This window comes from Coregonus lavaretus, assembly GCF_964263955.1.
Source record: "Coregonus lavaretus genome assembly, chromosome: 18".
Taxonomy (NCBI): domain Eukaryota; kingdom Metazoa; phylum Chordata; class Actinopteri; order Salmoniformes; family Salmonidae; genus Coregonus; species Coregonus lavaretus.
Window position 1 is genome coordinate 45585632 of NC_140005.1, and position 14974 is coordinate 45600605.

At 44.2% G+C, this 14974-nt stretch overlaps 1 protein-coding gene across 1 annotated transcript; it reads left to right on the forward strand.

The window, feature by feature from the left end:
- Window positions 1-4726: 4726 nt before the first annotated feature.
- On the forward strand, window positions 4727-13159 carry LOC311145393 (leucine-rich repeat and fibronectin type-III domain-containing protein 2-like; the record flags this gene model as incomplete). Its single annotated transcript, XM_084181619.1, has 2 exons — window positions 4727-6102; window positions 12118-13159. The coding sequence occupies 2 exons, from the start codon at window positions 4727-4729 to the stop codon at window positions 13157-13159; spliced, it is 2418 nt and encodes an 805-aa protein (XP_084037745.1).
- Window positions 13160-14974: the final 1815 nt, after the last annotated feature.

Genomic DNA, 14974 nt, shown 5'->3' on the forward strand with positions numbered 1-14974 from the left:
GCATGATGTTGCCACCACCATGCTTCACCGTAGGGATGGTGCCAGGTTTCCTCCAGACGTGACGCTTGGCATTCAGGCCAAAGAGTTCAATCTTGGTTTCATCCGAACAAATAATATTTTTTCTTATGGTCTGAGAGTCATTTAGGTGCATTTTGCAAACTCCAAGCAGGCTGTCATGTGCCTTTTACTGAGGAGTGGCTTCCGTCTGGCCACTCTACCATAAAGGCCTGATTGGTGGAGTGCTGCAGAGATGGTTGTCCTTCTGGAAGGTTCTCCCATCTCCACAGAGGAACTCTGGAGCTCTGTCAGAGTGACCATCGGGTTCTTGGTCACCTCCCTGACCAAGGCCTTTTACCCTGATTGCTCAGTTTGTCCGGGTGGCCAACTCTAGGAAGAGTCTTGGTGGTTCCAAACTTCTTCCATTTAAGAATGATGGAGGCCACTCTGTTCTTGGGGACCTTCAATGCTGCATAAATATTTTGGTACATTTCCCCAGATCTGTGCCTCGACACAATCCTGTCTCGGAGCTCTACGGACAATTCCTTCAACCTCATGGGTTGGTTTTTGCTCTGACATGCACTGTCAATTGTGGGGCCTTATATAGACAGGTGTGTGGCTTTCCAAATCATGTCCAATCAATTGAATTTACCACAGGTGGACTGCAATGATATCTTTCAAAAAAGCCGCTTTAGAAAGGATTACCTACACATATTAAGCTGCTCATGTTATAGACAGTAGCGTGCTACATGGCATGCTAATCCAAACTCATCTCTCGGCGTGTCCAGCCCATCCATTATCTCAGCCAATCATGGCTAGCGCGGAGGTTCCTGTCTTTTTCCGTTGCTAAACCAACAGATGCATACAAGTTTTTTTTAAGGAACATGAAAGTTCACATGTTCCAGAAGGCATTTCTGAAAAAAAAATTCATTTTGATAAAAATAAAACAATTACGTTCAAATGCCTCTCCTGTGACATAAGCCAAGTTTCCTGAAACGAGTCACATATGAACTGTAACTCAGTAAAATCTTTGAAATTGTTGCATGTTGCATTTATATTTTTATTCAGTGTACATGATAATAATATCAAAGTGTCTTTATATATAAATTGTCTTTACATTTCACTAAAGATTAGGTCCCACAGGCTGTCCCAACACATAATGACATGAAAGTGAGTTCTGACAGTGTAAAAGGCCCTTAGTTGACTCTAGAATAGTGTATTCTATACCCATTTGAGGAGAAACAAGTTATTAATGTGTTTGATAAGATTAAAGACTCTCTTAGGGGACCCTATTTCAACTTTAGGAGACCCCACAAGGGTCCCGTACTCCATGTTTGGGAACCACTGTAGTACTAACCTTTCTCCCTGCTTGCTTCAATGCAGCATGACTCACCACTGTCTGTCTCACTACTCTCTATTTCTTTATAGAAAAGGTATTTTGTTATGAGAACATATAGTAGCCCATCTTTTGATTATAGCTAGCTTAATTTCAGTCAACTGCTGCTGCTGAGGTCAGGCTCCGTTCATCGTTAGCTTCTAACGTCATCCTTCTAGCCAGCTAGTTATAGCTAGCTACCTGGTTAATCGCCAGAGCCCTTGAGCTACCTAGCTAGCTAGACATCTGACTGAAATATCAGCGACTATTTACCAGTCGTACACTCATTCTCCGAGTGTCGGGGGGGTTTGTTTGGGGGATGTCTGTTGACACGGCAGGAGTCAAGGGATGTTAAAAGAAGTCCCTCTGTCAGTGGTGTCTCTCTGCTACTTGCCATCATAGGTCTGGGCTGAGGAGTTTATTTCACCTCTCGGCCTATGTTGTGGGTGGAGTTTCCCATTTGGACAGAGTAGTGAATTAATGACCTGCTAACAAGTTACATTCGGGGGAGCAAGGAAACATAACGAGCATACATGAATCATTTCATGATTCCACTCGTTCACAGAGGTAGATTAGAACCCAGATCAAGAAGCCTTCTGAGAAGCCTTCTGATCAATGCTGGGAACGCAATAATAAGTGGGTAAATGATAATTAACTAAATAAAAAGGTGAGTAAATGCTATTTTACAAATAAAAAGGTGCGTAAACAGCGTTTACGTGTGTTTACCTTCCACTACATCCCTGGTTGGGTCTAGCAAAACCCATTAGTAAACATCAATATCTTGCCAGGCAGGATTCAATCTACTTTTGCCCGGCATTTTAGCTATTGATGTGATGTTTGGCGGCGCCTAATCAGTCAGTTCTGTACCTGCCTGGCTGAGTGGCAGTGTGGGTGGAATGAGCGCGCTCGCCTGGAAACCAGAGCGTGAAACACGAGTAAATAAAACTTGGTAGTCTGCCTGGAAATTAATTGGCAAGACCAGTACATTTTTCAAATATTTTTCATATTAACATATTTGATAATTTTCTGTTCTCCTCTCATTTTAATTCAAGCACTTTTCAAGTACCAACTTGAAAAAATATCAGATTTTCAAGGTAATCCAGTACTTGAATTTCAGAATGCCAAAATTGAATTACTTGAAAGCACCTCAAGCACATTGTGTGAACCCTGAGGGATAATTCACCAAAGACTGCAACTATCAACTGAGTAAGGCTATCTACTCTGGGGTCGCCGGGTAATCATACCAACAGAAAAGCAAGCAAAGCTACTCAATGACCTGCATGAGGGGCACCCTGGAATGTGCCGCATGAAGGCACTGGCATGAAACCATGTGTGGTGGCCAGGGCTAGATAAAGACATTGTAAACAAAGGGTTAGGGTTACAATGTAACATTTGTATGTCAGTGAGGAACCTGCCAAACCCAGCACTGCTACACTGCTGGAAATGGCCAAATTGAGTGTGGCAGCATGTGCACATCAACAGCATTTCCTTGTGTTGATTGACAGCCATTAAAAATTAATTGAAGTGGAACCCATGATGTCGACTACATCCACCAGTACGATCGACTGTCTGAGGAGGATTTTAGCAGCCTATGGGATTCCTGAGGAGGTGGTCTCGGATAATGTTACCCAGTTCCAGTCTACAGAGTGGGCCTAGTGGACCAGAGCAAACGGCATCAAACACACCCTGTCCCCACTGTACCACCCAGCCACAAATGGGGCAGAAGATCACTCAGTGCAGATACTGAAGCAAGCTTTGGCTAATTATGTTCTACAGGAGCACAAACACAGACTCACCGGTCCCTGAAACACCGCTTGGCAAATTTCCTCATCACCTACACGAGCTCACCCCACTCGGTGACTGGGAGGATACCTGCGGAACTGTTCCTCAAGTGGGAGAACCGCACACAAATGACTTTATTAAAACCACACCTGGAAAAAACTATAGAGGCACAGCAGGACAGACAAAAAGCATCTAATGATGTGACACACCACACAGAACGGCAGATTGTGGAAGGTGATAAAGTTTGGGTGAAAAACTGGAGAGGAGGGGGGTGTAAATGGGTGAAAGGAGTTGTAGAGCAAAGGAGGGGACTTTGATCATTTGTGGTCTGAATCGGCGTGGAGCTGAGGCTCGTGCACCTGGATCATCTGTGGAAGGGAGCTTGGCAAGACATGGAGGACAAAGGTCTGTCTCAACCCCAGGGCCTGGAGGCCCCACCACTACTAGAGGGATCACCAGCAGTGACTCCTCTGCCACATATGCCAGAGACAGAATTAAAGCAAGGGAAACAAGGGCAGATGGCCACCTCAAACCCCACAGCAAGTCCCTATGAGACTTACCCTTAATAACAATTTTTATAAGGGAAAGGCCCAAAGACACAAAAAAAAGAGGTTGAAAGAGACTGTTTTAGTCAAGAGACTGTTTGGACTGTTTAAGTCGTGGACTTACGGTTAGGGAGACTGTGAATCGTTGCATCATGGACTTTTAGAGCTCAGTTTGAGGGCTAGGTATTGAGTACAGTGGTGTACAGTGGGGGTGGAGACATTGTTGCTTATAGGGAAGGAGTGTGATTGTTACGTTCCCCAATAACCAACCCAAAATCATCGCTCAACATAAAAAGGGAGCTAACAAATGTGTCATTGAAACAAATATGACGAAACAGGTAGGTTTTCGAAGGGGTTCTCAAAGACACCTATGGGGGTGTTCATTGAAAGTTGAAAGCAACAAGAAATATGGGCCCTAAAAGACACCAACCATAAGTGCAGACAAAATTTGCCATAGAAAAGGCATTTAAAAAATAAATTAAAAAAAACTATAAAATGGAGTAAAAGAGCACTGGATCTGCAGCCCTTAAATATCACCTATGCCAGCACAGGTGAAACTAACGACTGACTACCGAGGCGACAGGTGCAACACATCCTGACCAACAAGGATGATTCCAATCAGGGCAAGCCACACCCAAAGAGAACCAACCTCGAAATCGTGCAAAACCACAAAGCCTATAACATGATGTACTAGCCCAATGCGCACGGTTGGGGTGCTCGGGGGTTGTATTGTATGGCAGTCATGGAGCAAACCAAGTTCAAGTTCAGCGCTGTCTCTCTAGTAGTTATTTACTAGTTATTTACTTATAGCCATAAGTCATAGTTGTACATTACCAAGGGTACACCACAGGATATTACACTAATGAGTATTTCATGTGATGAACTTAATACCACCGATGAAAGTATGTAATTTTAACATCTGTGCCTCCTTGTTCTGTAAGGTCTTTCGTCATTACTTGGACAAAATGATCGTACCATGCTCTTCTCTTCTCCTCTGTCTTTCTTAGGTCCCTGCGTATGATCTACCATGGACAAAGTGCTCAGCAGCCTCCTGCTTCTGGGAACCGCAGTGATGATGGCCCACGCATGCCCCAAGTACTGTGTCTGCCAGAACCTGTCCGAGTCCCTTGGCACCCTCTGCCCATCCAAAGGCCTACTCTTCGTGCCTTTAGACATCGACCGGCGGACCGTGGAGCTCCGCCTGGGCGGAAACTTCATCCTCAAGGTCACACCGCAGGACTTCGCCAACATGACGGGCCTGGTGGACCTCACCTTGTCCCGCAACACCATCAGCGCCATCCAGCCTTTCTCCTTCCTCGACCTGGAGACCCTGCGCTCTCTGCACCTGGACAGTAACCGCCTGACCGAGCTGGGTCCAGACGACCTGCGGGGCCTGGTCAACCTGCAGCACCTCATCCTAAACAACAACCAGCTCAACCGCATCTCCAAGATGGCCTTTGACGATCTGATGCTGACGCTGGAAGACCTGGACCTGTCCTACAACAACTTGCGGGGCGTGCCTTGGGAGTCCATCCGCAAAATGGTCAACCTCCATCAGTTGAGTCTGGAGCATAACCTCATCTCGCACATCACAGAGGGAACGTTTATGGACCTGGACAAGCTGGCGCGCCTGGACCTCACTTCCAACCGGCTCCAAAAGCTCCCGCCAGACCCCATCTTCGCCCGTTCTCAGACTAATGTAATACTGAGCACTCCCTATGCCCCTCAGCTTTCCCTGAGCTTCGGCGGAAACCCCCTGCACTGCAACTGTGAAGTGCTTTGGCTCCGGAGGCTGGAACGAGAGGACGATATGGAAACCTGCGCTTCACCCCCCAGTCTAAAGGGGCACTACTTCTGGTACGTGCGGGAGGAGGAGTTTGTCTGTGAACCGCCCCTGATCACCCAACACACACACAAGCTTTTAGTGCTGGAGGGCCAAACAGCTAGCCTGCGCTGCAAAGCCGTCGGCGACCCGATGCCGATCATACACTGGGTTGCCCCGGATGACCGTTTGATCAGCAATTCGTCCAGAGCGACAGTGTATGAGAACGGCACTCTGGATATTACCATTACCACGTCCAAGGATTACGGCACCTTCAATTGCATCGCAGCCAACGCCGCAGGGGAATCCACCGCCTCTATAGAACTATCCATCATTCAACTCCCCCACCTCAGCAATGGTACCAACCGCACAGCACAGCCCAAGTCCAGGCTCTCTGACATCACCAGCTCTACCAAGACTAGTAAGGGGGAGTCCAAGCCTGTGCCGGAAAAGGTGGTATCCATATCTGAGGTGTCCGCATCCTCAGCTCTGGTCAAGTGGACTGTTAGCAAAACAGCACCCAAGGTCAAGATGTACCAGCTCCAGTACAACTGCTCTGAAGATGAAGTCCTGATTTACAGGTAAATAACATTAAAAATGTGTCTTTTTTTAGAATAGACTTGAGGGTTTTTATTAATATTGCTTAACAAGCCCCTAGGGCCCCTACTGACCTTCAGAACTTTATAATACTTCAATTGTTCATAACTATTCTGTTGCTATTTAGTCACTAAATAAGTATTGACACTCATCTTTTTCCTTCTTGAGCATATGCTCTTGAACCTTTCCTCAACTTTTGCTTTTGATAACCCAATAAAGACAAGAGATTCTTCAGAGAATAACAATACCTACCTACCCCTGCAATTAACAAGCGGTTAGCCAGGCACTTCACCTCAAAATTGCAGTGCATATTTTTTATCAAAGTGAAACCAACCACAAAAAGAATCCAACCTTTAAATTATTTATTCATTTAATCATAAGAACAAAGAGCATTATTTTCATTTTCTATCAACTATTTATCCCAATCACAGCACCCAAGTCAATTAGCAATAAATAGATCACTTTTTTAGAAAGAAATCTGTAGGCTCTGTGACATTCAATCTATAAAATGTCACCGCCATCCAAACATTTTCCAGCTTGGCAAAATAAGTGCTTGCTTTAGTGATGGAAGAGATACAAACAACCACAAATGTTCCCAGTAGAACAAATGAACAGAAAACAGAGAATAAGTATATGACAGTTAGCCTGGCACTACAACACTTTACATGTAGGTTGCTCTTATGCCTGTGTAGTAATGTTGTAATTACACTAGTAACAGCATGTTTAAACCTAATAGCATTAGAATTGCATGGCAATGGAGTGGGGAGGAATGTCATGTCAAGATTCCTATACATGTGGCTCACAAAATACATACTATTTTGTCATTCCCATGATCCAGTGTGTGCTTTTGAAATGCCCTGACACGCATTAAGTTCTTAAATCGTATATAATCCTGACAGCTAGACATTTCCCTCCATTGTTCACAGGATATAAATCATCTGCTGCAGCAAAATTATCGGAACGGATACCCCGCCGCATATCTGACTCCATCGCTATAAGAAGTTAAGGGAAACACATTGAACGCATCTAGACTAGCAGGCCCGAGAGTAAACAATATATCTCCCCTGCCTCCCTATAACGCTATGTGATTAAAGGTGCCTAGAGATTGCCCCTAGAGATTAACTACCCTTAGTATGTTAATGACATTATTGGGCTGCATCAACATTGTGCGGGAATTGATAAAGCGGCAGTTACAGTAAGTAATGTGTCAGCCATAAACCTTCGGAAACACTTGAAATTGAATACCAATACTTTACCTTATAATGGCCGACGTGCCCTGCGAGATTGACCTCTTATACAAGTCCCGACTTCTGAATTGTTTAATAACATAGAGCAGACACTATGGAGATCTGCTGTTTCTTATCGGTTTACTAGGTGAATGCGAATTGAAATCATGCACAGCGTTGGGTTGAGATATTACATTGCTCAAAAGACTGAATAGAACTCATAATCTCTAAGAATACAATAATAGGATACATTTATCTGATTTGCTCGTCAGGCATATTCAATGCTAGTTTTTCCACCCTGCTCTCGTACAGACCAAAAGTAATATAATTTCCTCTATATAGCTATAGCTTTTCTCTGTCCAATGAATGTGGCGGGTGTGTGACTCAACTGTATTTCCACCAACCTACAATTTATATTAATGCATTCTTATCCCTGCATTTCTACAAATTTGTTTACATACACTGGCGCTGAAAATATTGCAGATCCAAGTTAGGAATACTGTATATATGTATAAAGTTCTGGACTTATTCATCTGGAGCGGGGTTGTTGTAAAATGGCTGGTTTCTTCCATATCTCAGTCAAACAGCTTACATTTCCATTGCTCATTAATTTGCAACAGCCAATTAATTACCCAGGGATGATAAATGAGTAACATTGAGTATAATTAAGACCTTGTCTTAATGACTTTGTTGTGTTAGCATCTGTCCATCGATATGCATTAAATAATCATGGAGTACAAAATCAATTAATGTCCAATGGACTTCACACGGGCCCCCTGTAGCTCAGTTGGTAGAGCATGGCGCTTGCAACGGCAGGGTTGTGGGTTCATTTCCCACGGGGGGCCAGTATGATAATGTATGCACTCACTAACTGTAAGTCGCTCTGGATAAGACCGTCTGCTAAATGACTAAAATGTTAAATGTAAGATTAAGATATGTTCTGCTTTGTAGGAGAAAGCTAAATGATTAGTTTCTCATATTCATGTCACTTTACAATGGCAAGTGTTTTCAAAAATACATTTTAGGTGATTCCAGTATAAAATGTAGCCCACAAGTTTAGGGTTATCACTAGTAACATTCGTCTAGGAACTGCATCATCTGAGCCACAACTTTCATAGTGAAAATGTGTTTATTTTCCAATGCACATGAGCCCTCACTCAGCATGTGGTGTAACTCACTCGACCCTAAAGCTAATAATCCCATAGAGAAGAAGACACAACCAAATAGACAGGACCATATGTTAATTACGTAGTCTGTCAGCCCGTCTCAGGAGGCACGACAGCTCAAACACAAGCAGCCCAAGCAATGTTCTTATATTGATATTTTAATTGGTGTATTTTGTAGTGTGAGCCATTTTGAGTGTCTCCATGGAAATTTGAACTATAATTTCTTTATTTTTCTATCAGCCACACATGAATCCAATGTGACTCATGCGAGCAGATGGTAGAAATAACAAGGACTAGACAAATTAAAAAGAAAGTCTTATGTGGATTTATGTTACCTACGTCTCACCTAAAGAGCCTTAACCAGGGTGTGAAATAACAAAGGAACATGTGAAAATCTATAGTAAATTTTATGTGGATATCCCATAATTACTTGGATTAGGAGATGATAGCTTTAGTACTGCTCAGTGATTCTCTGTGTTGCACATAAATACTCTGAAATATAAATAAGGGGTCATCTGGGATCGTGTTTTATGAGCATGGTGAATCTGTTGTGTAATAGACGAATAAATGATCCTTCATTACTACCCCGTCTTCATTGATCCAATGATTATTTGTAGTCTATGTGTGAGGAGATACAGTACCTGGCACACTTGGGGTGTGTCCTAATAATATCTATTTTCTCCCGAAGTTTACACTCATTCAGTACTTCCCACAAATCTAAAAGCATTGGATTGGTGGAGGCATGGGCTAGTGGAAGTTTCCACCATATTTTGTTATAGCAGTAATTTCTTGTGAGCAAGTGCCCACTTTGGGAGGAAGGAGATCTAATTGGGACATAGACAAGGACTATTTATTACAAACGTTTGCGATCAAATCCCATTTCTGATCCAAATACCTTTTTGAGCTGTTGTGTAACTTTACTAGAAATAAAAAATTATGTGTGGAAATGTCAAACTAGTTTTTTTGAGTACATCCAGAAAAACGTCCCATTCATTGATAGTGACCAGGGCCCTTTGGAAAAAGGCCACCGTCACCTGAAAAACATCCCACTAGTCCCTGAATGGCATCTCTTACTTAACTGACATTTCTAGAGCGTTCACTTTCTCAGAGAATATACAAAGTTCTGCGTTAACCCGAGGAAGCGCATTATTAAAAATCAATCAGTGCTTCGAGAGTCGAAATCCCCTCGTATAGATGTCACGAGGCAACGTGCCCTCTTCCCGGTTATGGGAATTAAGAATGAATAATGGAGTACACCACCGGTGGTGCTGAGTGGAAACGTGAGCCTTCTGCAGTGGAAGTACACTCGCTGCACTGTAGGATCAAAGCTATTTATTTATGTACAGTCACAGCAGGGAAGTATTGACGTTATTGACGATTGGGGTAAAAAAATAAAAATAATAATCATGTTTAATTGTTAGAGGTGCTTCAAAACTGAGTATGTGTTTGTCCTCTCTCTCTCACAGGTAAATATTTTCCTTTTTCTGCTCTGTTATAATAATTGAATAATAATTGATTGGATTTATTTGGTAATATTATTTATCTGGTTTTCTCCAGTAGCTCAAAGTGCTTTGCATAGTAAGAGAGAAGTCACTTCATCCACGACCAATGTGTAGCACCCACCTAGGTTAAGCCACATGGATAATTAGGTCATAGACACCAGGGTTAACAACTGGAATACAGCCAGGACACCAGGGTTAACAACCCTACGGTTCCAATAAGTTCTAAATGATCACAAAGAGTCAGGAAATCCTTTTAAGCTGTGATGTTCAAATCCTGCTTGTGTGCCATTGGTGGACATTGGAATCAAATATCAGTAGCTTTGGGTTTACATTTGCATTTTAGTCATTTAGCAGACGCTCTTATCCAGAGCGACTTACAGTTAGTGAGTGCATACATTTTCATACTGGTTATGGAAAATGCTATTAAGAATGAATAATGGTTTGTACTCTTTGAGACATGAATTGTCATTCCACGAACACCTAGCTAACTAAGGAGATGAGGCTGAAACAATCAATAATTTATATCATCAATGAACACCTACAAAATAGGGATTTCAAATTACTCCAACATACTGTACATATACTTAATTTGACATCAATATGGATATTGGTTAAAACCCTCCCGTTGTCCTAGGGTCAAAATGACCCGCCACTGTGTTAAACCAACTTTATTTAATTTTATATTTTTTGGGATCATTTGTGAGAAGGAGGCAGTGATACTTTCTTTAAAGTCTCACTGCCTCCTTCTCACAAATGATCCAAAAAATATAAAAATTAAATACAGTTGGTTCAACACAGTGGCTGGTCATTTTGACCCTAGGACAACGGGAGGGTTAATTAAGGTCTATTATAAGGAGAGCAGCATACAGTATGTCCCACAAATATGAGGCCTCACCATGGACACGCCAGCCATCTGTCCTCTCACCTGTGCCCACCATGGGTAGCCTAGGCTTGATGTGCATTCCCAGTAATACACCCGTGTCCCCTGTGGACCGGCTTGTACAGAAAGCATCCTCCATTCAGGCTGCAAAGGCATCATTTCCCTCCTTAACTAGCTTTAATGGCGAGAAGGTGGAAAAAAACAGGGAAAATATGCACTTTCGTATTTTCGGATAACTTGGATGTTGCACACCGCATTCAGCCAAGGGTGTCCAATATCCACCATTGAATATGGTGATGGAAAATGGCGTTTCATAAAGAAAGTATGCATATTTGGAAGAAAATCTACCTTCTCGCTTTATAGCTATTTAAGGAAGAAAAGTATGCCTTTGCAGCCTGAATGGAGGATGCTTTATGTACGAGCCGGTCCACAGAGGACAGATCTGCACTATCAGCTGCCTAGGCTACACCATTGTCATCGTCCAGATGTTCCACTTATCACACTTGACTGGCACATCTTTAAATGATACAATTAGGCAGAATATCCATCCAGAAAGAGATCTCATCTGGAACAATTGGAGCTCCTAGCTTTCCCTCGGCTTCGAAACACATTTAGCAAGTCTCGCATAATTACGAATCCACCTGGGGGACGTTTGGGGAAGAAAAGGGAACATCAGTGACCGTGGATTGGAACATGTTTGGCTAGGCAGAGGCTGCTTGTATGAGTGTTTTTCTGTCTGCAATACAATGCAAGTGTTTTGTAGGCTATTCGGTTGCTGCTAGTACGAGTGTGTTTTTCCGCAGGTGTACTTTAGAGACAAATGGCCGTGTTTCATTACTGTTTCCCACACTAGCTTCACTTGGTCTTGTCCTTTGGTCATTAGTACAAGGTCAAACCGAGTAAAGGTTGCTCCACCATGGCTTTCCAATCTCTTCCTAACCTTTAGAATTGAATTAGGATAGGTACATTTATTGATATTGTCAGACACATTTTAATATCAACATGGCTTCATATATTAAATCTGACTGTGTGATCCATATTCTGGGGAGAGATTTAGACTGTTACTTTGATCTGTCCCGGTCTGACTCATTTATATTTTCCACTCAAAACTGCCTTAGCCTCTTCTTGATCTCCCTTTGCAGTGGGACAAATGATTAATGGTACGCTATGCTACATTCATCTAACTCTACACTCTTGTTTCCCCTCTTGTTTTTTTTTTACATAGGATGATTCCCGTGGCCAGCAAAGCCTTCTTGGTCACCAACCTGGTCCAAGGGATGCAGTATGACTTATGTGTCCTGGCTATCTGGGACGACACCGCCACAACCCTAACTGCCACCAACGTGGTGGGCTGTGTCCAGTTCATCACCCGTGATGAATACCCACAGTGCCAGTCACTCCACAGCCAGCTCCTGGGTGGCACCATGATCCTGGTGATTGGTGGCATCATCGTGGCCACGCTCCTCGTCTTCATCATCATCCTCATGGTTCGGTACAAAGTGTGCAGCAGCACCCAGTCCAGCAAGCTGCCTGTGGTTAGCAACACGTACTCGCAGACCAATGGAGGCTTGAACCGGCTCAATGGTGTCCCGCCGCCACAGGTCAAACCTCAGACCACGACCACAGTGGTGGTCATGCGGGATGAGTTGGTGGAGTTCAAATGTGGATCGCTCCAGAGCAGCCTCTCCTCGTCTTCGTCTGACTCGCTGGACACTCGCGACGCTAGAGGCAGACTAGGAGACAGGGACCAGTACAGTCTTCGGAACAGCAAGTGCAGCACACTCCCCAGCACCAGTAAGTGGAGGAGGCATGGGAGGCCATCGTCGGTCAAGGCCAGGCCCAACTTGGACAACCTTTTAGGGGCCTTTGTCTCACTGGAGCTCCGTGGCACGGCTACGACAAGGGACCATGGGGTGTCTTGTTCCTCCACCACAACCTCCAGTGCATTGGTGGCCATAACCAAGGCCCCTCCATCTGACAAGGAACCCTTGCTGGGCCGGGCCGAGTCCACCACCATGCTGGGGCATTTACTAGGCCTGTCCCAGGAAGGGATGCCCAAGAGGAGCCACTCATTTGACTACGGCCACGTGGGTAGCAGCGGCGGCGCACAGAGCCTCAGCAGCTACCCCCGTCGCATCAGCAACATCTGGACTAAGAGGAGCCTGTCAGTCAATGGGATGCTACTGCAGTACGACGACAGCGAAGACGGTGAGGGCGGAATGGCGCCGTTCAAGAGCTCGGAGTGGGTGATGGAGAGCACGGTTTGAACACAGATTTTTGTCGGACCAGGAAGTCACTGGTCAAAACAGAAACATACTTTACAGAAGGAACCAAGGGACCAAAGAGTGAGTTGAAAGGATACCTATGGGGCATCCACAGTGCTGTACTGCATGAAGTTCATCCATGTGAATACTATCATCCTTCTGTCGATCTGATTCTACCGAAACAAACACTCAGGTTAGTGGATCTTAAAACTGTACAAATCAACCACGCCAGGGTTTGCCACGCTCTCAATCCGCTGGCAGGAATGACTGTCCTCAACCGCATTTGAAAAAAGGAGGCATTACGGAACAAGGCCTCTTTGGAATTGTGCAGATACAGCCTATATGGAATATTGCCCAAACCGCTGGGAATGAATGTGGGAGTATCTTGGAGAAACGGGGGAAATAAAGGCGAGGAATTCAAAGTGGATTTCCACTGTCTTTGTCTATCGAGCTCTAAGCCAAGGGGAATTACCCAGACTGGCAAAGTGGATGTGCATCTAAATGCTTTAGACTCTCAGCATGAAAATGCGACTACTACAGTGCATTCGGAAAGTGTTCAGACCCCTTGACGTTTTCCACTTTGTGTTATCTTACAGCCTTATTCTAAAATGGATTAAATAATTATTTTCTCTCATCAATCTACACACAATACCCCATAATGACAAAGCAAAAACTGTTTTTTAGAAATTTTAGCAAATGTATTAAAAAACAGAAATACCTTATTTACATAAGTATTCAGACCCTTTGCTATGAGACTCGAAATTGAGCTCAGGTGCATCTTGTTTCCATTGATCATCCTTGAGATGTTTCTACAACTTGATTTTAGTCCAGCTGTGGTAAATTCAATTGATTGTACATGATTTGGAAAGGCACACACCTGTCTATATAAGGTCCCAAAGTTGACAGTGCATGTCAGAGCAAAAACCAAGCCATGAGGTCGAAGGAATTGTCCGTAGAGCTCCGAGACAGGATTGTGTCGAGGCACAGACCTGGGGAAGGGTACCAAAATATTTCTGCAGCATTGAAGTTCCCCAAGAACACAGTGGCCTCCATCATTCTTAAATGAAAGAAGTTTGGAACGAACAACACTCTTCCTAAAACTGGCCGCCCGGCCAAACTGAGTAATCGGGGGAGAAGGGCCTTGGTCAGGGAGGTGAACAAGAACCCAATGGTCACTCTGACAGAGCTCCAGAATTCCTCTGTGGAGATTTGACAACCTTCCAGAAGGACAACCATCTCTGCAGCACTCCACCAATCAGGCCTTTATGGTAGAGTGGCCAGACGGAAGCCACTCCTCAGTAAAAGGCAATTGACAGCCCACTTGGAGTTTGCCAAATGCACCTAAAGGACTCTCAGACTATGAGAAACAAGATTCTCTGGTCTGATGAAACCAAGATGGAACTCTTTGGCCTGAATGCCAGGCTTCACGTCTGGAGGAAACCTGGCACTATCCCTACGGTGAAGCATGGTGGTGGCAGCATCTTGCTGTGGGGATGTTCTTCAGCGGCAGGGACTGGGAAACTAGTCAGGATCGAGGGAAAGATGAACGGAGCAAAGTACAGAAAGATCCTTGATGAAAACCTGCCCCAGAGCGCTCAGGTTCACCTTCCAACAGGACAACGACCCTAAGCACACAGCCAAGACAATGCAGGAGTGGCTTTGGGACTAGACTCTGAATGTCCTTGAGTGGCCCAGCCAGTGCCCGGACTTGAGCCCGATCGAACAACTCTGGAGCGACCTGAAAATAGCTGTGATGCAACGCTCCCCATTCTACCTGACAGACCTTGAGAGGATCTGCAGAGAAGAATGAGAGAAACT